A 25,454-nucleotide genomic window follows, 5' to 3' on the forward strand; every position below is an offset into this window, starting at 1 on the left:
TTGTGAGGGACGTGTATGAATGATTGTGAATTTGCTTACTCATGTTAGTGTTTCCATTTGAATTATGCATACATGTGTGTTGGTTTATGTTAACGGTGTATGGGGCCCAATTATAGTTATAAAGTCCTAAAACGGTCGTAAAACAGACAGTACATGCTTGTTCCACACTGAGGGGACTATATCGAAACCTATCCCTCTCTGTTAGAATTCCTTGTTTGTGGTTTTTCCCTCTCCCTGGTTTTGTCTGCCGGGACAAGTGAGGGGTTATTCGGCATGCCCCCCTTCCCCTCCCTTATCTTGGATGTGAAAGTCCCCCAGACAGACCAGCGACGGTCTCTAATTGGCCCTGCTCCACTAGCCTAACAGAACATCATCTCAGCTGGTTTGTCGCCCCATTAGATACCCACAGGAATCTTTTGTCACTCCTCTGGATCATTCTCCCCTTATGCATCTGGGAAAATACCCCCGTCTGCTGAATCCAACCATATTAGCACCCCATCTTTTTTTGTGTCCCCCCACATACTAGATGGGCATTTAAAATTCCTTTACTATTCAAGTAATATTATATTTTTCTGGGATAGCCGGAATGCAAAATCATAACAGAATTTGCTCTACAATGCAAAATGATGGTCAACAGCGGACAGACTGCTTTTCTCAGGTAGTTTTGGCTAACAACAACAGCGAAAGAGAAGTCTGATTTTCGCCATGATAGAACTGATTATAATACAAAAAGGTTTTCTGGTGAGTATTTTGTATTGATCTGTGTCAGGTCCTGTGGAAACTGTTAGGTGCGGAACATAGCATACCAATGCTATGAGAGAAAAACAAAGTACATGTATTTTTATTTTTTTAAAGAATTTAAAATGTTGTGCTATATCCTTGCAGGTAAAGCTTTTTCGCTGTTTAAATAGGCCTAAAAATAATTTAACTCACTCAAGTAAACGAATACTAACATCCATTAACCATGCCCATCCCTACCACGTACTGTATCCCCAGTGCACAAAAGGCCGCTTTTTCAGTGTATTGCACATTAATACATTTCCATCAAAGGAATTCTTGAGATTCTTTGGCCCAGGTCAGATCTTGGTCTGAGAGTGATGTAAATGTACAGTTACAGTTTTGACTGACTGGACAAAGGAGCTAGAATAAGTCAGAAACAGATAGTAGTAAATGGGCAAGGGAAGCATGAGAGTAGCAACTGGACGAATACAGGCTTGCTGACCTGGATAAAACACACAATCATTCACAAACCGACACCCGTTCTCTTTTATTAAGGCAGTTAATAAAATACCATCCTTTGAAACATGGCTCTGACTGAGGAGTGGCCAGCTGAACTGGTGTGTATGGGTATCTGGAAGGTGGAGGCCGGGGCAGGCTGAATGATATCTCTCATGGTGGGTCTGACTGGGCCAGCAGACTCAGCTGCAGGGACCACGACCCAGTCCACCCATCTGGGTCTTACTTGGACACCCAGTCACCTGGCCAACTCCATGGCTCCACTGCTTTATGTTGTGGAATAAAGTAGGTTTTGCACTGTCAGTGGGGGGCTGTCTTAGAAAGACAGATACACTGTTACGAATCCCTTTTGGCCCGACAGTCTAGGGGGGGGATGGTAATGAGACCCGTAACAACTCATGTAAATTATAATAGTGACAAAGTAAAAGTGTGAACGTAATAACCAGGACAACTGAAATCTACCGTCAAACTCAAGGTTTATTTGATAAACACACGGTAATGGGGGGGGGGAGCAGGAAAAGGGGCTGAGCTGGACCCAAGGAAAGAAACAAATATGCAAAAACACCCCTAAACTAGACTAGCCTACTTTAACAACAGCTAACTAACCAAAAATACAGTGGGTGGTCCGCCCAGTTCTAACTAGTGTATTTAACAAAGTTCACCTACGGGTAGTGTATGCCCATGGGCGACTTGTCTTGGTTTCCCCTTTTCCCACTAGCAAACAAACACCATAACCAAAACAATACTCACAGGTGATGACAAAGTGCTATGGAGGTGCTCAAACAAAAGAGGTTAATTAATACACAGAGAGCGAGCGAAGAACAGAGATCTACAAACATGGCATTTACAAAGAGATTGAGCTCCAGAGCAAACACATGATGGGGTTTTTAAACCATGGGGAAGGAACTATGATAGGTTAGGAAACAGGAGGAGGTGTGTCTTCTGATTGTTGATTGGATTGTTGACTGATTGGGGAGTGATGATTTTCACCTGTGAGGGGAGACGGAGAGAAAAGAAACACACAGGATACACACACACACACACAGGATAATGGTATCCGTAACACTCCCACCCTTAAAAGAGCAACCCTAGGGGGGATTGCGATCACAGTATTACAATTAATACTCACAAAGCAACAACCTTGCAAAACATACAAAAATCATTAGACAAGACAAAAACTGGTTACCCGATTTTGTCTTCGGTAACGGTCCGACACAATCAACCACCACATGCTCAAATGGTTCACCTATGACAGGTATTGGACAAAGAGGAGCGGGAGGAATAACCTGATTTGGTTCTCTTGTTATCTTACAGGTGTGGCATGTCCGACAGAACTGCGCCACATCTGGTTTTAAACCCGGCCAAAAGAAATGTCGAAGGATCCGATCATACGTCTTTGTAATTCCTAAATGACCAGACCACTGGTGATCATGAGCAAGGGATAACACATTTTGTCGAAAGGCTGTAGGAATCACTATTTGGTAAACAGCATTCCAATCTCCACCCGCGTCAACATGGGATTTCCATTTACGCATGAGGAGATTACCATCAATGAAGTAAGCCACATTCTTCTTCTTCACCTCTTCCAATGAGACAACACTAGTAAAACATTTAGCAAGTTTGTTGTCAACCTTTTGGTTAGCAATCAGCTGCTCACGAGTGACTGGTAACTGTATTGCCTCAGCAATAAGTTCAACGTTCTTTAATTCTTTCCTGGGCTGTTTGTCAGAGGTGATCAGCTTCTCAGAGGTATCACACAATCCATCCTCTTGATCATCCTCTTTGAACAGAACAGTGATCAGAAATCTATCACGTCACCCTCTTGTAGTGCCTGAGCACGAGTGACAGCACAAGCGGGGAACACATGTGGATAACTCTGTGCCAGCTCATTAGAGAGAGAGTGGTCACTTTTATCCAATACGGGTACTACCTTTCCTCCGGCAATATCGTTACCCATTATAAAGGTCACACCTTTCACTGGCAACTTAGGACGTACCCCCACTCTGAATATTCCACTGATTAACAGAGTGTACTTTCACAAAGTGCAATGGCACTGGGACAAAACCCATTTCAATACCCTGCACTAACACACTGGAACCACAGTATGTATCGTCAGATAAGGGCAACACATCAGACAATATAAACGACTGCGCCGCACCAGTATCTCTAAGGATTTTAACCGGACGCTGAGACGCTTCGTCATTCGTTAGGGACACAAACCCCTCGGAAATGAATGGCTCATAACTGCGGTCGGGGACTGAGACTTTCAAACTACAGTTACCCTGAGGCACCTGTTTTGTTGCAGACCTCACAACCGTACGAATTAGAGCAACACCTGTTGGCGGCTTGGCACGAAGAGGCAGCCCTTGTTTGCGTTTAAGCATGAAGTAATCATTAATCATATGTCCCACTTTATGACAATAGAAACAGGAACGCTCAGTCTTCTGGCGTTCTTGATATACCACTGCTGGTCGACTAGGGCTAAAGGTAGGAAACTCAGTGGTTCTACTCTTAGTTTGAGCCGAAAACACACTTGTGCGTCAACACAAACTTGTCTGCCAACACAGACGCTTCTGCCAGGGAGGATACTTTCTGTTCGTTTAGATAAACTACAATGCGTTCGGGTAAGCAATTTTTAAACTCTTCCAACAAGATTAACTCCCGGAGAGAGTTGAAATCAGTTACCTTACTAGCAGCATGCCATTTATCAAACAGATTTCCCTTGTCTCTAGCAAATTCCACATAAGTCTTACTAGAAGACTTTTTATGAGACCTAAATCTCTGTCGGTATGCCTCAGGCACAAGCTCATAGGCACGAAGAACAGTAGCTTTGACCACTTCATAATTCAAACTGTCCTCCAGAGGTAGCGCTGACAAAACCTCTTGGGCTTTACCAGTTAATTTACACTGAAGTAATAGACACCATACCTCTTCAGGCCACTTCAATGCTACGGCTATACGCTCAAATACACAAAAATAGGAGTCAACCTCCGACTCTCTGAACAAAGGTACTAAGGCAATCTGCCTACTAATGTCAAGCGTGTTTGAGGACACAGCAGGTGAGGACGACTCACTAACAGGCACAGTAGGAACGAAGGCTAGCCTTGCTGTCTCTGCCTCCAGTTCCATCTGGCGCATTTTAAACGTCATCTGCCTCTGTTCTCGTTCACGTTCTTTTTCTGCCTCAATTTTACACATCTCCAACTGGAGAGTCTCTCGCCTAATTTGGGCTCTCTCTTCCACCTCTAGTTGTAACTGTGCTAAACGGACATCCCTCCTGGCATCACCATTTGACAGTGGGGAGAGTGGATCAAAACGGGACAATGTGGCTGGTGTTTTAGCCTCACCCTCATTATCAGACACCAATGGGCTTACAGGAGCAGCAACATCCCCTATAGGGGTAGTATGCTCAGGCAGCGGTAACACAAGCACTAGCTCTTCCAACAATACATTTAACACCAGCTTTTTAACCTCCGACTTAACTACATTCTGTGGAATCGATACTGAATAATGGTCAGCCACGGTCATTAAGTCAACTCTACGACATTTATCAAAAACCTCCCACGAAGGGTTATCCAAAAAGGACTTCAAATCAAAAGTAGCCATCTTACACTACTTCACAAGAGCCAACGAAAATAGCAAACACTAATGCTACTTCAGCTATGACGCTCAACACTGAACTATACCACTATCAACAATCTACATGAGCGGCATGGGTGTCAGTAAAGACATATCCCGGATGAGCCCCCACTTATGTTACGAATCCCTTTTGGCCCGACAGTCTAGGGGGGGATGGTAATGAGACTCGTAACAGAACTCATGTAAATTATAATAGTGACAAAGTAAAAGTGTGAACGTAATAACCAGGACAACTGAAATCTACCGTCAAACTCAAGGTTTATTTGATAAACACACGGTAATGGGGGGGGGGAGCAGGAAAAGGGGCTGAGCTGGACCCAAGGAAAGAAACAAATATGCAAAAACACCCCTAAACTAGACTAGCCTACTTTAACAACAGCTAACTAACCAACCAAAAATACAGTGGGTGGTCCGCCCAGTTCTAACTAGGGTATTTAAAAGTTCACCTACGAGTAGTGTATGCCCATGGGCGACTTGTCTTGGTTTCCCCTTTTCCCACTAGCAAACAAAGAAACACCATAACCAAAACAATACTCACAGGTGATGACAAAGTGCTATGGAGGTGCTCAAACAAAAGAGAGGTTAATTAATACACAGAGAGCGAGCGAAGAACAGAGATCTACAAACATGGCATTTACAAAGAGATTGAGCTCCAGAGCAAACAAATGATGGGGTTTTTAAACCATGGGGAAGGAACTGTGATAGGGTAGGAAACAGGAGGAGGTGTGTCTTCTGATTGTTGATTGGATTGTTGACTGATTGGGGAGTGATGATTTTCACCTGTGAGGGGAGACGGAGAGAAAAGAAACACACAGGATACACACACACACAGGATAATGGTATCTGTAACACACACACACACACACTTACACACACTGAAAGGAGTAAAGCGTCTTCTCTATTTTAGTTTCTTTGCAGATTTAGCAACCACCTTTGTAAAAAAAAAAATAAAAAAATAAAAAAAACACACACACACACAGCTCTTTGTATAGATTAAAACAACTTCACCAGCTGGACCAATAGGCAGGTAGTGTGATGCCATGTCCTCCTGAGGTGCATTGGAGGACAGACCAGATGTGGGGAAGTTTCCTCAGCACTGTCAGCAGTAGTCAGTTTTGCTGGCAGGTAATAGTACAGTATTTATAATCGTTAATAAGAATACAAACCTTATCTTCCTTCCTGTGTTTCAGGTGACCTGGCTCCCCACCATGGCCGGCCTCTGATCGGGGTCTTCCTGAGGGGTACGAGGGACGAGGACCGCAGTGTCCGCGCTAGCTGCCTGTCCAACCTGGGAGAGCTCTGCCAGAGACTCAACTATGCCCTGGGGCCTTGGGCTCAGGAGGTGAGGACCACTAGTAAACCATGTCATATGGTTAAACATATGTCTGTCAGTTTATTTGCCTATAGTTTCTAAGTACAGTACCAGTCAAAAGTTTGGACACACCTACTCATTCCAGGGTTTTTCTTTATTTTTACTATTTTCTACATTATAAAATAATAGTGAAGACATCAAAACTATGAAATAACACATATGGAATCTTGTAGTAACCAAACAAGAAAGTTGAAAGTTTCGTCAAGTGCAGTCACAAAAAACATCAAGTGCAATGATGAAACTGGCTCTCATGAGGACCACCACAGGAAAGGAAGACCCAGAGTTACCTCTGCTACAGAGGATATGTTCATTAGAGTTACATTAGAGTTATTAGAGTTACACCAAGAAACACAAGCAATGGACATTAGACTGGTGGAAATCTGTCTGATGAGTCCCAATTTGAGATTTCTGGTTCCAACCTCTGTGTCTTTGTGAGACGCAGAGTAGGTTAACGGTTGATCTCCGCATGTGTGGTTCCCACCGTGAAGCATGGAGGTGGTGGTGTGTGGGTGCTTTGCTGGTGACACTGTCAGTGATTTATTTTGAATTCAAGGCACACAACCAGCATGGCTACCACAGCATTCTGCAGCGATACGCCATCACGAAAGCATTCCACTGATGCTGGCCCATGTTGACTCCAGTGCTTCCCACAGTTGTGTCAAGTTGGCTGGATGTCCTTTTGGTGGTGGACCATTCTTGATACACACAGGAAACTGTTGAGTGTGAAAACCCCAGCAGTATTGCAGTTCTTGATACAAACTGGTGCTCCATGCACCTACTACTATTAATAATATTACTATTATTATTTGTATTGTTTCATTCACTTCTGTTGTACCTGCACTGTTCTAGCTCGGAGCGTAAGAATTTCACTGTACCCTGCAAATGCATCTGTGACCCTGTGCATGTGACTAATAAAATAATCTGTCAATGAATCATCCTGAATTTGCCAATCACTCATTATATAGTGACGTAACTACTCCCTCTCTTAAATCTGTCAATGAGTCCAGATGTCCCCTGTCTTGGCGTATGGCTACACTTATTAGCCATAGGATGGTTGGGGTCAGGGTTGGGGTCAGGGTGGGATTCATCTAGGGGTCCGGCGTCAGGGAACAGCAGGTATTGCCCAAGGTTAAAGGTCACGGTTCACTTTCTTCAGAGGGAGAGAACTGAACTGTGACTGTCTTGTCCTACTGCCCCTCTCTCAGCCTGTGCCTCTGCCCATGACACATTTTTCCCAGCTCAGCAGTATTGTGTGTTGGAGTGACCTCTCCTAAAGAGCCCCTCCCTCAGTGCTGAGATCAGGCTTTTCACTGGTGGGGAGAGCATGAGGGGGAGGGTCCGGAATCACTTTACTCAAACGCTCGTCCGCTCTAGTCTATGTTTGAGTTGACAGAAATGTGTGTGTGTCAGGGCAGCTTGTGGAAGGCCTGTCTGCCTGCTGCAGTGGTCAGGGTCCTAAATAAAGCTGCTTTGACGACCAGGGGTCTGTCAGCGAGGTCTGTGCACTGCAGGCTCTGCTTCATGAATACGCATCTCTGTCAGGCTGAGTAACAGGGATGCCTATTCATGAGAGCCATGGCCCTCTGCTCTCTGCTACAGCCTAATCCCTCTCAGTCCATCGCAGCCTGCCGTCGGTGTGTGTCTATCCTACCAATATGTTAATCAACCCAGTGCACTAGCGGTAACCACAGCACTGTGGACCTTGGCAAGGTCACTGCTCCTTTATAGATCCTCTGAGAGTGTGTATTTACCTGTGTATGTGTTTGTTCTTCCTTAGTTGAGCACCTGTTTGACGGCACTGATAAAGACAGAGAAGGAGGCAGAGGTGCGGCGAGCTGCTGTCCACGTCATTGCCCTGCTGCTCAGGGGCCTGAGCGACAAAGCCACCGAGGTACAGTACTAGAGCAGTTGTCTGTACCCGTACAGGTTCAAGAACCACATGGATACACAAATCTGTTGAGCACTCCTACACACATTTGTTGAACACTCCTACACACATTTGTTGAACACTCCTACACACATTTGTTAAACAGTCATAAGAAGTAAAAAATGGTCATTGGTATGGCCTCCTACAGAATGTAATCTAATATAGTTGACATATTAGTGTGTGGAGATGTGTGTTGGAGGGCCGGCGGGTTGCAACAGAGATCGTTGCGGTCATCATTATGCGGTCATCATACTGCGGTCATCATACTGCGGGCAGAAGCGGGCGGTCAGACAACTTTGGAGGGTTTTTTGTCCTGCAGAATATTTTGAAACAGTTGTCATTCTGCTTTGTATGCATTCACTTTGGACCACCTATTGTATTAAAAGTAGGGGTAAAAGTAGATTTTATTTCTTACCGGTACGGGACAAACACTTTTTTTAATTTTTATAGGCTAGGTTTAATCATAGAATTACATAGGCCTATAGAATCCCTAATCATTTCATATATGATCTCTGTGTTCTTAGCCTAGGCCTAGTAAAACAATGTATGACCTTTTAATGTGGCATAAACACAACCAGTCATGATGTTTTCATCTGATTGTCAAACAATCACTTCAAAAAGGTGCTCCTGTAGGCTACCTGTGCATGTTCGTCCACTCACTAAATCATTTCAGCATCCAAACCCCAACAGTGCGCTGTGCATCCGCAATTTAATGAATGAAAAGAGACATCTGTAATGACATTCAGTGGTTGTCATTGTGCCTTCACTTGTAGCCTGAATTGATGTGTCCACTACGTATGCATAGGCAGAGAATCACATGGCAGTTATCTTTCCAAGGAAATTAACTTAAATATGATTACACTATAGTTTACTACGGTGTGTGTGAATAAATATTGATAATGGAAACAAGTGGAGGGCACTTAACCAACGTGAGTCGAAGTACAGTCAAAAATTGTGATTATCATTAAAAAGGAAAAGATGCAATGCACATACCATGGTGAGCGACCTTTTCAATAAACATTGTTTGCCCATTTAATTGTCTCTATCTGCAAATCGTTGTAAAAGTTAGGGTAAGCATACCTATTAAACCCACTTTTCCCATTAAGCCCACTTCCATCTTTGGATGCCAAAAATGTAATAAAATAAAACAACTTTTCTGCTGTTTAACGTTTCAACTAATTCATTTGGTTGTTACACCCAACTTTTTTATTCTAAGCCAATCAGATGTTGTTGTATTATTAAGGTATTGACTGTTATGTATAAGTTCCCACTAATGGCTAATTTTAAAGCTGCAAAAAAACTTGTATTGATGCTACCCTCAGATAAACAACATCTTCAGATATTTTAGAATGTGTTGATTTATGATAGCATGTTTCATGAGGATTCATTGCTATTTCTTGCCAATTGAAATAAGTGTTTTTCATGCTAGCAGTCATACATGCATGTCACAGTTACACAGTAGCAACAAATTGGTGAACTACAGCAAGATAATAGATTTCAGGCATTCTCAGCTTACATTTTTTTCCAAAGCATTTTGTCTAATTTTACTGTTAAATCAACCTTGCATTGATATACATACAGTGGGGCAAAAAAGTATTTAGTCAGCCACCAATTGTGCAAGTTCTCCCACTTAAAAAGATGAGAGGCCTGTAATTTTCATCATAGGTACACTTCAACTATGACAAACAAAATGAGAAAAAAAATCCAGAAAATCACATTGTAGGATTTTTTAATGAATTTATTTGCAAATTATGGTGGAAAATAAACTTTTGTTATTAACCAAATACTTATCTCAATACTTTGTTATATACCCTTTGTTGGCAATGACAGAGGTCAAACGTTTTCTGTAAGTCTTCACAAGTTTTTCACACACTGTTGCTGGTATTTTGGCCCGTTCCCCCATGCAGATCTCCTCTAGAGCAGTGATGTTTTGGGGCTGTTGCTGGGCAACATGGACTTTCAACTCCCTCCAAAGATTGTCTATGGGGTTGAGATCTGGAGACTGGCTAGGCCACTCCAGGACCTTGAAAAGTTCCTTCTTACGAAGCCACTCCTTCGTTGCCCGGGCGGTGTGTTTGGGATCATTGTCATGCTGAAAGACCCAGCCACGTTTCATCTTCAATGCCCTTTCTGATGGAATGAGGTTTTCACTCAAAATCTCACGATACATGGCCCCATTCATTCTTTCCTTTACACGGATCAGTCGTCCTGGTCCCTTTGCAGAAAAACAGCCCCAAAGCATGATGTTTCCACCCCCATGCTTCACAGTAGGTATGGGTGTTCTTTGGATGCAACTCAGCATTCTTTGTCCTCCAAACACGACGAGTTGAGTTTTTACCAAAAAGTTATATTTTGGTTTCATCTGACCATATGACATTCTCCCAATCTTCTTCTGGGTCATCCAAATGCTCTCTAGCAAACTTCAGATGGGCCTGGACATGTACTGGCTTAAGCAGGGGGACACGTCTGGCACTTCAGGATTTCAGTCCCTGGCGGCGTAGTGTGTTACTGATGGTAGGCTTTGTTACTTTGGTCCCAGCAGATGATGGTAGGCTTTGTTACTTTGGTCCCTCTGCAGGTCATTCACTAGGTCCCCCCGTGTGGTTCTGGGATTTTTGCTCATCGTTCTTGTGATCATTTTGACCCCACGGGGTGAGATCTTGCGTGGAGCCCCAGATCGTGGGAGATTATCAGTGGTCTTGTATGTCTTCCATTTCCTAATAATTGCTCCCACAGTTGATTTCTTCAAACCAAGCTGCTTACCTATTGCAGATTCAGTCTTCCCAGCCTGGTGCAGGTCTACAATTTTGTTTCTGGTGTCCTTTGACAGCTCTTTGGTCTTGGCCATAGTGGAGTTTGGAGTGTGACTGTTTGAGGTTGTGGACAGGTGTCTTTTATACTGATAACAAGTTGAAACAGGTGCCATTAATACAGGTAACGAGTGGAGGACAGAGGAGCCTCTTAAAGAAGAAGTTACAGGTCTGTGAGAGCCAGAAAACTTGCTTGTTTGTAGATGACTAAATACTTATTTTCCACCATAATTTGCAAATAAATTCATAAAAAATCCTACAATGTGATTTTCTGGATTTATTTTCTCATTTTGTCTATCATTTTTTAAGTGTACCTACGATGAAAATTACAGGCCTCATCTTTTTAAGTGGGAGAACTTGCACAGTTGGTGGCTGACTAAATACTTTTTTGCCCCACTGTAGATGCCATTGACATTTAGTTGGACTTAAAGGGTACAGTAGCACAAAAGCACTCCCTCTATACAGAGTGTAAATGACAAAGAAATATTGTTCAATATGATCAATACTATTTTTACATAATATTGTAGTCTATAGTGTATATTTATAGCCCTGTGCATTCGTTTCCAAATATTTTATGAGTAGACTTTGCTCTTCTGTCTTTTTCACCATAAATCACTGTTTGTTCCAATTAAGCCCAGTATGCTCCTTTTAGACCCAGTATGCTCCTATTAGGCCCAGTATGCTCCTATTAGGCCCAGTATGCTCCTATTAGGCCCAGTATGCTCCTATTAGGCCCAGTATGCACCTATTAGGCCCAGTATGCTCCTATTAAGCCTGGTTTATATTGAAACACATGGGGATAGTGTGTTGATATCCCTCATATTCAATTACCAAAAAAAGTTCTTTTTTTTCTCCGATTTGTTGGTTAAAACACACAAAAACTACAGGTATGCATATTATGCATCTAGCTATGGTGCCTTTACCAAGATAGAAACCTCTGTACTCTCTCCAAGACTTTTGGAGTGGACAGGTAGTCCTTGATGCAGAGAGAGAGAAGAACAAGATCAGGGTTGAAGGATAGAAGACCTACAAGAGGTGACAAAAATGCAAACAAATGAGGGACAGGAAGATGACAATTTGAAGACTGCTCATGCACTTTTGGGTGGGGGAATTGTCATATTGTTGTCTTTCATTCATCCAGGTGATTCTGTTTTTGGGTCCACCACCTGTACCTTTTTTAATACACAGTAGGGAGGAAGATTTGTGTTCTAACCAATCAGTAACACACCTGATTCAACTAATTGAAGTCAATGATTAGTTGAATCAGGTGTGTACTGGTTTGCAAGAACAAAAGTCCACATTGATCTCTGTGGACTGTCAGGATGAATAGCAATGATCAGTTTATTCTAACAACTTTAGGGGAGATGCATTTTATATTAGAAGGATTTCCACGTCTCCCTCTGTTGGTTCTCAGTCCAGGAAAGTAGAGTTGTTTTTGTTCTTTCTTTGATAGTACTTGTAAATGTGATATTTCAGTTTTTAATACATTCTGGGTGTATTGTGTGTAGACTGATGAGGAAAAACAACAAAAAAATTTGAGTAAGGCTGTAATGTAACGGTGGGAAAAAGTCAAGGAGTCTGAATACTTTCGAATGCACCACCATATGTTAGAAATGTGTAAACTTAGATTTTGGGGGACTTAATAGGTACCCTTACCCTATATGCAATGTGTAGCTCAAGAAAAGGTTAGTGTCTGCTTTTATCATCCAGGCTGCTTCAAGTTCAGTAGCCGAACCTCTACGCTCCTAAATTGAGCGCGTGAGATCAGGTGTGCGTGTGGCCACAATTAAATGGAGTATTCATGGGAAGAGAAGCAATAGGCAGGTATCTTTCCAAGGGAATCTACTTCCTAAATATGATTAGGCTATAGTTTACTACGTTGCCTAAAAATAAATATTGCTCACTCATATTTGTCTGTCTGAAAATCATCCCACTCCTAAAAGGTAGGCTATATGCATAATGTAGCTCAAGAGAAAGTTAAACTCTGATCTCTTCAAACGATGTCTAGCCTACTGGCTGATATAGCCATAGCCGCAGCAAGATGTTTGCCCTCGCTACAGATGACTATATCGGTCTGCTAATACAGGACTAGTAAAGGCCCAGTGCACTACTTTTGTGAGAGAAAAAAGTCTCCATATATGTTTTTCTATTAATATATATTTGATTAATTCAGATTTTTCAACACCCCTACATCCCATTGCTGTAGATATAGCCCAGTAATGGGCCATGTGAGAATCTCTGGTAATGTAACCAGTGGAGGCTCCTCAGAGGAGGAATTTCATCTAAATAAAAATAGTGAATCATTAAAAAATGTACCTTTTTTTTGATAAAACTATAGTAAATATATTCTCATGTCACCAAATAATTGATTAAAACACACTGTTTTGCAATGATGGTCTACAGTAGCCTCAACAGCACTCTGTAGGGTAGCACCATGGTGAAACCGGATGATAGCTAGTTTCCGTCCTCCTCTGTGTACATTGACTTCAATACAAAAACCTAGGAGGCTCGTGGTTCTCATCCTCTTCCATAGACTTACACAGTAATTATGAGATTGTCCTCCAACCTATCAGAGCTCTTGCAGCATGAACTGACATGTTGTCCACCCAATCAAAGGGTCAGAGAATGAATCTAGTACTGAAAGTATAAGCTACAGACAATAGTTGAACAGTTTTGAACAAATTAATCTCTTCAAAATGAAGGAGAAGCGAAAGTGGGAGAGAGGGATAGCCAGCTAGCTAACATAGCATCCCTCTCTGTTTGAGCGTGGTGTTTACTTTCACTTACTTAGCTAGTGAATGCAGCTAGCTAGTTTAGCCTATTCAAACACCTGGCTTAAACAGAGAGGGATGAGAGCTAGCTGGCTATGGCTATCCAACACTGGAACTCATCAAGGTTAGCTTTTGGTTTTATAAATGTATTGCCACAGGGGCCTGCTGGTGTAACTGCCAAACTGTTTGCTGCTGACTGTACTGCATGATTGTAGCTGGTTTACTAACACTGTTAGTTCAATTAGCTATGTTGACAATGACATTAATATCGTGACAATGTAAGCTGTGTGTAGCGGTTAGCAGAAGTTTTTTTCGCCTGGTCAGACAGCTGATGTGTGAAGTCCACAAGCGAAGTGAAAGGGTGAGAGGAAAAGAACGTGTAGATTTGAGAAGGAATCATGCTGTTTGTATTTGGCTGCTATGAAAGTGAACTGTGTTTACATGTATTAATTCTGCTGATTCTGTTGAAAAACGTTTCTTTAACGTAAGCAAAGGGAACAGGGATAAACATACCTGAATTTGTCCAATAGTAACTCTCGTTTCAAACTGTTGGACTAATGATTACACACTAGATCAGCTAGATGCAGGCAAGAGTGTGCAGGCAGTATTTGTCAATGTCTGTCACCTTGATTACTCAAATTTCTTTCAACCTGTACACCTACGTTGTAAACTTTCATTCATAGGCTAGGGTGATGGGTGTAGGGATTTTTTTTTTTTATCATGTAGTAGCCTAAACCTATCAACGCAACATTGAATTGGGTGAATGGAATATGAATGACAAATCAAATGTCATTGGTCACATGCGCCGAATACAACAGGTGTAGACCAACCATGGTCCAAATGTGTGTTTGGACCATGATAGTTTGTTGATGTGGACACCAAGGAACTTGAAACTCTCGGCCCGCTGCACAAGAGCCCTGTCGATGTTAATGGGGGCCTGTTCGGCACTCCTTTTCCTGCAGTCCACGATCAGCTCCTTTGTCATCCAATACGCTGTAATAGAAATAAGGCCATGCTCATTAAAAAAATAATTGTCCTCCCTCATCTTAAACTGCACCGACCGCCACTGAATGTAACCTATTTCTTTGGTTATTTTTTAGCATTTTGAAATTGCCTAGAGGGTACAAAATGATTGGGAGCTGCGTCACATACACCTAAATAACATTGCAGGACTAGTTCTTGCAGGAGCGGGTGGGAGTTGGACAGAAAGCCAAGCGAGAACAGGCAGGAGCGGTATGAAAAGCTGTGGGTGGGAGCTGGAGGAAGAACTCAGTCCCGCGCAGACCTCTGTGTGTCTTGGTGAACATCACTGTGTTTAGGCTACATGTGCAATCCTGGAGCCAGCTGGAATGGAGAAACAAATATCCCAGTCAGTGGTGATTTTAGCATGTAAATCTTGGTGGGGGCAAATTTCCCACCAAAATTGTTGACGCATGCCAGCAGAGCCACAACACAACACTGAACAATACATTATTTGCACTATAACGGTGATAAACGGTGCCCACAACTGTTAGGACCTACATAAAGCTGTTCCAACAGCAGAGCTTTATTTTCAGCACCATGGAGTGAATCCTTACCACCACTACACCTGGCTTTCAGCAGAGCCTTGTCTGGCAGCGAAACAGTTCATTCTGCCTCATTTACTGCCTTTTAAAATAATCAGCTGATATGGCTGATTTACTTAAACAAATGTGGTTTCTACTGACAATTGAGATGTACAAACTATGGCATAAGGGGGCGATGAGCGAATAAGAGGCCATCCGTAATTTAGATTAAAACATTAATTAGCGAGCTTGGATGGACGTAGTCAATATAACTTTGTTCAGCACTTTTGAAACATACAGTGACAGAATTCATAACATGGACCGTTCTTAGTGTTCTCCCTGCACACAAGTCAGAAATAAAGGGGGCATATAATCAGACAGTGGAAGCTCTTACAATATTCAATGATTACATTTCTATAAAGCAGGCTATATGTGCACCACCAAGTCAGAACAGTAGGCTAAGTTATGAGGGGGAAAGGGACCAAATTATTAGTGTGAGGCACACAGGCTACTAACATTTAGTCTTACTTTCTTAACTACAGTATACATATCTCCCTGGCATATTACATCATTTATGCAGCAGCATACAATACATTTTTGGACTCACCTTGTGCTGTGCTCACTTGAACAGGAAGGTGGTGTGGCGGTCCCTGTGGGCAAATTTGATTCATGATGATGACTGCTTGCTATCTAAGATTTTGAAAATATGATGTTAACATGATCAGTCCAATCAGTAGGCTAATGCAATTGAAGGCTTGTATCAAATTGTTGCTTACTGAAACTCCCAAAGCATTTCAATCCTTGTATAACATTTGAAGCAATAACATACCCGCTTCAAATCAAATCAAATTGTATTGGTCACATACTCGTGATTAGCAGATGTTATTGCGGGTGTAGCAATGCTTGTGCTTCTAGCTTCGACAGTGCAGTAATATCTAACAAATTACACAACATATACCCAATACACATAAATCTAAGTAGGAATTAATTAAGACTATATACATATGGACGATAGACGGCTGCGGTGGCGATCTGCATTCCTCTTTTGGCGTGTCACGGACGGCTTCCCATGTCTCCTCCGCGCGCCTGAACCAGTCGTCCACCGCAGGAACCTTGGTCTGACCCTGATGCCAAGGCGCCAGAACCAGCTGGTACCCTGGTTAGTGGAGTAATGGCGGAGCAAGTTCTGTGCCATCTCGGCCCAGGGCACAAACGCCGCCCACTCCCCCGGCCGGTCCTGGCAATAGGACCGCAGAAACCTGCCCACATCCATGTTAACTCTCGCCACCTGCCCATTACTCTGGGGGTGAAGCCCTGAAGTAAGGCTGATCGAGACCCCCAGACGTTCCATGAATGCCTTCCAGCCCCTAGACGTGAACTGGGAACCCCGATCAGACACTATATCCTCAGGCAGTGCAGGAAGACGTGTGTAAACAAGGCCTCCGCAGTCTGTAGGGCCGTAGGGATACCGGGCAGAAAGAGGAGTTGACAGAACTTAGAGAAACGATCCACAATGACCAGGTTCGCGGTGTTATCCTGTGAGAGTGGAAGATCAGTCAGAAAATCCACAGACAGGTGCGATCAAGGCCGCTGCGGAACGGGTAAGGGGTGTAGCTTACCTCTGGGCAGGTGCCTAGGAGCCTTACACTGTGCCCACACCAAGCAGGAGGAAACATAAACCCTCATGTCCTTAGCCAAGGTAGGCCGCCAGCACCTCCCGCTCAAACAGCGCACTGTCCGACCAATCCCAGGATGACCAGAGGAGGGTGACGTGTGGGCCCAATAGATGAACCGGCCACGAACAGACACCCAGCGGGACACTGGACGGGAGCGGGCCCCTAAACACCTACCTGAGCACTCTCGCGACCACCCCGTGAGAGCCCTCTGTGGCCAAGAAACAGTGGAGTTATGACAAGCTAACCAGGGTAGGCCCAGTACCACGGGTAATGCAGGAGAGTCAATAAATAAGAGACTAATTCTCTCTGTGTGACCCCCAAAGGAGGTGTCACCATGCCCAAAGGAGCAGTGACCTCCCTAATCAACCCTGACCCTAATGGTCGACTATCTAAGGCGTGAACGGGGAAGGGCACATCCACGGGAACAATGGGGATCCCTAAACTATGGGCTAATGCTCTATCAATAAAATTCCCAGCCGCGCCTGAATAGACGAGCGCCTTATGCTGGGAATGCGGGGGAAACTCAGGGAAAGTGACAAACACAAACATATGTGCAACAGAGGGCTCTGGGTGAAAATGGTGCCGGCTCACCTGGGGTGACGCTCGAGCACCCTGCCTGCTGCCACGATCCCCAGAGGAACCAACCCAGCACCGACCGGCAGTGTGACCTCTGCGGCCACAGATGGTGCATGAGCTGGAACCCCCTCCGGTCTCCTTGCGCACCGCCCCTCCCAGCTCCATGAGTATCGGAGAGGGTTTCCTAGAGGATGGAACCACCAGACCCCGATCTGAACGTCCGCGGGTAGCCTGCAGGTTGTCCAGCCGGATGGACAGGTCTACCAGCTGGTCGAATGTGAGGGTGGTGTCACTGCAGGCCAACTCCTGATGGATGTCCTTGCGCAGACTGCAGCGGTATTGGTCGATCACGGCCCTGTTGTTCCATCCCGCGCCGGGAGCCAGGGTCCTAAACTCCAGGGCGAACTCCTGGGCGCTCCTCATATCCTGCCTCAGATGGAAGAGGCGTTCACCTGCCGCTCTACCCTCGGGCGGGTGGTCGAAGACTGCCTGGAAACGGCGGGTGAACTCCTCAAACTGGTCCAACGCCGCAACTCCCTCTCTCCACATGGCGTTGGTCCACTCCAGGGCTTTCCCGGTGAGGCACAAGACGAGGGCGGACACCCTCTCACGGCCCGATGGAGCCGGGTGGACGGTGGCCAGGTATAGGTCTAATTGTAGCAGGAACCCCTGGCAGTTTGCAGCCTTCCCGTTGTACTCCTGGGGCAAGGACAGATTAATCCGACTGGGACCAAGCGGAAGAGGGTCTCTTGGGGGAGACCCCGGTAGTGCTGGTGGAGGCGCTGGAAAAACTCCCTGTCTCTCCCAGCGGTTCATTGTCCGGACAACGCGGTCCATGGCGGTGCCAAGATGGTGAAGCATTGCATGCTCCTGGACACGCTCCTCCACCCCTATACCCGGCGTACCTGCTCCTGCTGACTCCATAGTTTGGGTCTGTGATTCTGTAAGGGATGCGAACTGGCAGCAGAGAAGTCAGACGCAGGAGAGAAATAACTGTTTTTCCAACAGCGCAGTTTATTAACGAAACCCACCGGAAAATATAATCAAATAAATTGGTACATAACCCAACGCACACCAGGACAGACGTGCACAAGCACTTACAATAAACAATCACAGACAAGGACATGAGGGGGAACAGAGGGTTAAATACACAACATGTAATTGATGGGATTGGAACCAGGTGTGATGGAAGACAAAACCAAAGGAAAATGAAAAGAGGATCAGCGATGGCTAGGTCGGTGACTTTGAAAAATCTCAGTTTGAATATTAGTTAGGCTACAATTGGGATATTGGGATGGGAAATGGTAAGTTGAGGTGAATGCTGGCCATGATCATCTTGTTTAATGTATTAGAACATTTTGCTATGATATGTAGTTTAACAAGTTTATTACTTTGCTCTTCTCGCGGTCGCTTAGTAAGTAGCCTAGGCCTACTCCCAACCAAAACCCTGTGACTTCACTCACTGACTTGTCTGATAATCAATCAATGTGATTTTGTTTCACTGAATCTCCGTCTGTATAGGCTATTTGGTTCATCGGTTTCTGGCTCCAGCATCCCAGAGTCACCTCTTCACTGTTCAGGTTGAGACTGGTATTTTGCGGGTACTATTTAATGAAGCTGCCAGTTGAGGATTTGTGAGGCATCTGTTTCTCAAACTAGACACTCTCATGTCCTTGTCCTCTTGCTCAGTTGTGCACCGGGGCCTCCCACTCCTCTTTCTATTCTGGTTAGTGACAGTTTGCGCTGTTCTTTTTAGGGAGTAGTACACAGCGTTGTACGAGATCTTCAGTTACTTGGCAATTTCTCGCATGGAATAGCCTTCATTTCTCTGAACAAAAATAGACTGATGAGTTTCGGAATTAAGTTTTTGGTTTCTGGCCATTTTGAGCCTGTAATCGAACCCAGAAATGCTGATGCTCCAGATACTCAACTAGTCTAAAGAAGGCCACTTTTATTGCTTCTTTAATCAGGACAACAGATTTCAGATGTGCTAACATAATTGCAAAAAGGTTTTCTAACGATCAATTAGACTTTTAAAATGATCATCTTGGATTAGCTAACACAACGTACCATTGGAACACAGGAGTGATAGTTATTGATAATGGGCCTATGTAGATATTCCATTTAAAAAAAATAGCAGTTTCCAGCTACAATAGTCATTTATAACATTAATAATGTCTACACTGTATTTCTGATCAATTTGATATTTTAATGGACAAAAAAAATGTTTTTCTGTCAAACAAGGACATTTCAAAGTGACCCCAAACTTTTGAATGGTAGTGTATATTCTAAATGAATTTTTTGAAATAGACACCCTCCCACATCTGCACACCACTACTACCACTCAACCCCGGCATGCACACGAGAGGTATAAAAAGTGTATGCAGTCAAGAATGTGATAAAAGTAGGGCCTGTTTTAAGGGGGAGAAAGAAACATTGCCCTTCTTTTTTTACAAGCAAAATACCGTAACTCCTATGTGAAAGCAGTTAAAGAAAACAGTGGTTCTGTCTTTTCCTCTTCCCTTATTTGGAACACCAGTCTGAAAGCCACCTTTTATAGTTTATCCCTGAATACCTTTCTGTAGACATCATGATTCTCTCACTCACACAACCTTCAATACACACACCACAGTTTACAGCAAGTACCAGTGTTCCACAGTACAGCTCCCTGAATTCAACTGTTATTATGTCATGCACGGTTATAAATATGGAGTTACTGCCCAGGCAGGATATTTTTAGTTAGTATTTTGGTGTGTGCTGCACTCTGTGACCCTAGAGCATGTGAATCAGGTATAGTAGGTTTGCTTCCACAATAACTGATTTCATTGCACTGTGGCCATCTTGGTTCCACACTCAGGAGGTGTGTGTTTGATGTGGTAGGTATGTTACCTTGGTGCCAGTCTGTGCCACTGTGACTCACATTGGTTTCCATTGGTAGATGCCCCTCCACCCCCCCTAACCTGATTGTTTAAACTGAGTTAACCGTCTGCTTATGGAGAACAGAGCCCGACTGATATGGGAGTTTTGGACTGATTCTGCTGTTTTTTGGGGGTTAAAACTTACAGATACCGATATCTGCTGTTTTACAGCGGGAAAATTAATAAGTAAAATTTGTCCACACAGGCTTCTCAAAATTGCCATCCAAAAGAGCAATTGTCAAAGAAATATGCTTCAAATGTTGATTTCTTACATTGTGACAATATTGACACATTATGAGAATGGCCACAAGTGTTCAGATAATCATGAGATTCCCTTTTTTTCCCCATCCTATCTATTGAATTTTGGTTATCTGTGGTAATATCCTCCGAGATTGTTAACAAGCCAATATTGTTTGATAATATCAGCGAACCGATATATTGGTCAGGCTCTAATGGCGAGGCCACACTAATACAGAACTGATAGATGATAATAGCCAGGGATTTTCCACAATGTGTGATGGGACTGGCCACTGTTGATGAGTTGTCTGGGAAAGTCTTCAAATTGTGCCTTAATGCTGTGACACTTTCTGAATTTTGAGAGTCCCATATCTTAAATTGATTGAAGGAGGGACTGTACACAAAAACGTTGGGCAAAAGACTCAAGGGGTTACAGGCAATACTGGTTCTTTTGATCTCTCAATAGTTGGTTCTCTGCTAACCGTGTGTGAAAATGTTTGTGTGTGTAAACTTAGTTTCATTGTATCAGTAGACCCAAAAGGCCAAAAGTTCAGGGATGTCATGTAGACAACATCCCTGTGTAGCCAGGGCCTCAGAATGTGTACACCAAATATGGGCATTCCTGAAAACAATATAGGCTAGTAGAGGAACCCTTTCTGTGGAGGAAGAAAACAATGTCCATATTATCACCTCTGGTGCTCTACACTGGCCGGCATACTGAAAACACTAGTAGAAGTGTGAAAACATTAGGTGTGTTCAACAGTAGAATCGGTTCAGAGCCTGTTCTTTGAAACAATTGGTCCTCTAATCTTGTGTCACCATGCTCCACAGTGTGATTACAGACTGTTGGCAGATTCTCACCAAGAACAGGAAGGAGACTTAGTAAAAGCATCCTGTTTTGGACTTGCATTGTAACAACCATGTTATCTGGGGAAAGTCCATGCTCATCTTGTATGACATACTCTCTGTCCAACCAGAGAATCAAACGCTGAATACAAAGAACAGCTAACTCTCTAACTTCAGGACTGGACACTGATGTGTTGCTAAGGGTCAGTACAGTCTGGACAAAGAACCTGTTAACTTTACCCCCTTGTTTTATAGGGTTATTCACTCTCCATTCTATCTAGGCTGCTTGTCCGACCTTTGCATTACTGACCATTTGATTCCTTCGTATAGGCCAATATCTAGTCCCGCGTAGCATAGCTCCAAACCACGTTGTCCACTCCTTTTGGAAGTCTGAAGAATTTTGTATTAGCCGAAACAGCTAGAATGGTCCAATCGCTACATTTGCTGTCTTTTGGTCGTATGACTTTTCAAATCTGTAACTGGTCTTCACAACACACTTTTCCCTTGGTTAAGTTTCTCAGGCCTTTCTCAGTCCTGTCATTTGGTTAATTGATGTAGCTGTGTGTGCAGCTGTTGTGGTGGCAATAACACTGAGTCCATGTGAAAATATCAGTTAGGTAGACCAGACATGACCTTAAACCTGATGACTCAAACCTGGTGATTGAGAAGAAACAGCTGATGGCTGAAGACCTGTGTCTACCTTGTGCTCCCAGGAACACTGATCACCTACCTACACCACACTCATTATGGCTCTGTGAGATCACTCTCTTATTCAGTTCTGTATACATCCCTCTAATCTCTCTCCCTCCATATTTTTCTCTCACCTTTTCTTGTCTCTCTTAATCTCCCAGGTCCTGAGTGATGTTCTGCTGGACCTGTACCGGGCATTGAAGTGGGTGGTGCGCTCAGACACTGATGATGTCACAGTGCTCCATGCTCAGCTGGCTCTGGAGGACCTTGACGATGTCATGAGGAGGTTCATCTTCCCTGTACAGAAGCTGGAGAAGAAGATAGTGGTTTTGCCATGAGATTTTAGGAACATGAGCACACAGAACAGCACACACACCAACTAACCAGTGTTACGATAACTTTTTAGGAGTATCCAGGAGTAGGAACTAGGGGATAGTTTCAGACTGGGCACAACATTCCACCTTTTTGTCCAAGTTCCCGCTGAAGGTGAAAAGGCAGGCATTGAATGATAGCTGAACTGTGTGTACAACATGACTTTCTCAACAAACACGAGAGTTACCTCTCTTGGTCATTTTCTCAGTGTTTGCAGTACATGGAGTTCCCCCAAGCCAGTCTGTCATGCTATCATTGTGACCATAGTGAATGAAGGGTATTTTATCACAATGACAGATCTAGGCCTTCTGCAGAGGCACCAAACTTTCCCTCTCTGGAAACCACACCTGGAAACCACACCTGTATGTGCCTATGAATCGTATAATCTTAGAGGTAAACATTAGAGGTGATGATGATGATCAGCTGATAATGTGTGTGTGCCTCTGAATAAAATCCCATTACAGTGAAATAAAATAAAGGGAAATGAGTTTCCTTTTGTATGAACAAGTGCATGTTCTTTTGTTTGAGCGTTGTTCTTTACGGTGACCTCAGGCTGTTGTAGTTTGTGTTCTAGGCAGATGGCCCAGTGGAGCTGAAAGTAGCTCAGGAGCAGGGACTCCGAGCCACTAGGGACTAACCATGAATTCACCAGCACAGCACTTTTAGCTTCCAGCAATGAGCTTACCCTGCTTGCACTGTAGTCCCGTATTCATAACCATAAACAAGGTCAATTCTTGTAAGCAGTTGGCTAGTTATGTGATCCTTGCCATTATATGTGTATAGAATTGAGGACTGTACTGAAAATACTTTCGATCTAAACATGCCATGACGATATGTTTTTACATCTTTATTTAGATCAAAGTTCATGTATACAGTTATGGTTATGTCGTGAGGCACTTAATCAAATAGCGTATCAGTCTCTATGGAGATAGAGATGTTACATTAATACTGTAATGAATTTGTGTTTATTTTCAGCAAATTTGTGTAAATATTTGTATGAACATAAGATTCAACAACTGAGACATAAACTGAACAAGTTCCACAGACATGTGACTAACAAATGGAATAATCTGTCACTGAACAAGGGTGGGTCAAAATCAAAATGAACAGTCAGTGTATGGTGTGGCCACCAGCTGCATTAAGTACTGCAGTGCATCTCCTCCTCTTGGACTGCACCAGATTTGCCAATTCTTGCTGTGGGATGTTATCCCACTCTTCCACCAAGGCAAGTTCCCTGACATTTCTGGGGGGAATGGCCCTAGCCCTCACCCTCCGATCCAACAGGTCCCAGAGGTGCTCAATGAAATTGAAATCCGGGCTCTTCGCTGGCCATGGCAGAACAGTGACATTCCTGTCTTGCAGGAAATCGTGCACAGAACGAGCAGTATGGCTGGTGGCATTGTCATGCTGGAGGGTCATGTCAGGATGAGCCTGCAGGAAGGGTACCACATGAGGGAGGAGGATGTCTTCCCTGTAACGCACAACATTGAGATTGCCTGCAATGACAACAAGCTCAGTCCGATGATGCTGTGAGACACCGCCCCAGACCATGACGGACCCTCCACCTCCAAATCGATCCCGCTCCAGAGTAACGCTCATTCCTTCGACGACAAACGCGAATCCGACGAAATGAGACGAAACCGCAACTCGTCAGTGAAGAGCACTTTTTGCCAGTCCTGTCTGGTCCAGTGACGGTGGGTTTGTGCCCATAGGCGACGTTGTTACCTTTGATGTCTGGTGAGGACCTGCCTTACAACAGGCCTACAAGCCCTCAGTCAAGCTTCTCTCAGTCTATTGCGGACAGTCAGCACTGATGGAGGGATTGTGCGTTCCTGGTGTAACTCGGGCAGTTGTTGTTGCCATCCTGTACCTGTCCCGCAGGTGTGATGTTCGGATGTACTGATCCTGTGCAGGTGTTGTTACACGTGGTCTGCCACTGCGAGGACGATCAGCTGTCCGTCCTGTCTCTGTAGCGCTGTCTTTGGTGTCTCACATTACAGACATTGCAATTTATTGCCCTGGCCACATCTGCAGTCCTCATGCTTCCTTGCAGCATGCCTAAGGCACGTTCATGCAGATGAGCAGGGGCCCTGGGCATCTTTCTTTTGGAGTTTTTCAGAGTAAGCAGAAAGGCCTCTGTAGTGTCCTAACTTTTCATAACGGTGACCTTAATTGTCTACCGTCTATAAGCTGTTAGTGTCTTAACGACTGTTCCAAGGGTGCATGTTCATTAATTGTTTATGGTTCATTGAACAAGCATGGGAAACAGTGTTTAAATCCATTACAATGAAGATCTGTGATCTTTACGGATTTTTACGAATTATCTTTGAAAGACAGGGTCCTGAAAAAGGGACGCTTCTTTTTTTGCTGAGTTTACCTTTTCAAGCAACATGAGGTTCAGGTAAGTCATACTAGTGCAGCCGGACATAGAAATGCAGAAATGATGTGTGTGCCAGCCTGCCAGGGTTTGTCTCCTCAGCTTGACTGCCAAGGACATCCTCACAGTGAATGGGATGCTCTGATAGTGTGATGCTATGCTCTGATTCACCTCAGCTCACCGCAGGACAGTAACCCTGAAACACAGCCAGCCAAGTGGCGTACCACCCCACAGGCCCCATGCCATTGCTCTCCATGAAATGGCTCTTACACTAATTACAGTACTGCCACGCCCTCTGAGCAGGAGATGGGGTGAGAGAGTAAGTGGGACCAGACACAGTTGAATACAGTATGTGTTATAAGATAATTGGTAACTTGGTGTTCAGGGTATGACTTGAGTAGTGTATGTGATTACAGGATGTACTGAGTGTGTGTGTCAGAGCTTTCTGCAGTTTCTCTCCCTC

At 43.9% G+C, this 25,454-nt stretch overlaps 1 protein-coding gene across 1 annotated transcript in view; it reads left to right on the forward strand.

The window, feature by feature from the left end:
• The window catches only part of LOC139371020 (transport and golgi organization 6 homolog (Drosophila)), a 32,304-nt gene extending 9,178 nt beyond the window's left edge, over positions 1-23,126 (forward strand). The window contains exons 16-18 of the mRNA XM_071111049.1: positions 6,066-6,217; positions 8,025-8,138; positions 22,404-23,126. Coding sequence (XP_070967150.1) covers positions 6,066-6,217; positions 8,025-8,138; positions 22,404-22,580 — 443 coding nt within the window. The 3' untranslated portion in view covers positions 22,581-23,126. The remainder of the gene's footprint in view (positions 1-6,065; positions 6,218-8,024; positions 8,139-22,403) is intronic.
• The last annotated feature ends 2,328 nt before the right edge of the window (positions 23,127-25,454 follow it).

Source organism: Oncorhynchus clarkii, chromosome 2 (genome assembly GCF_045791955.1).
Source record: "Oncorhynchus clarkii lewisi isolate Uvic-CL-2024 chromosome 2, UVic_Ocla_1.0, whole genome shotgun sequence".
NCBI lineage: Eukaryota > Metazoa > Chordata > Actinopteri > Salmoniformes > Salmonidae > Oncorhynchus > Oncorhynchus clarkii.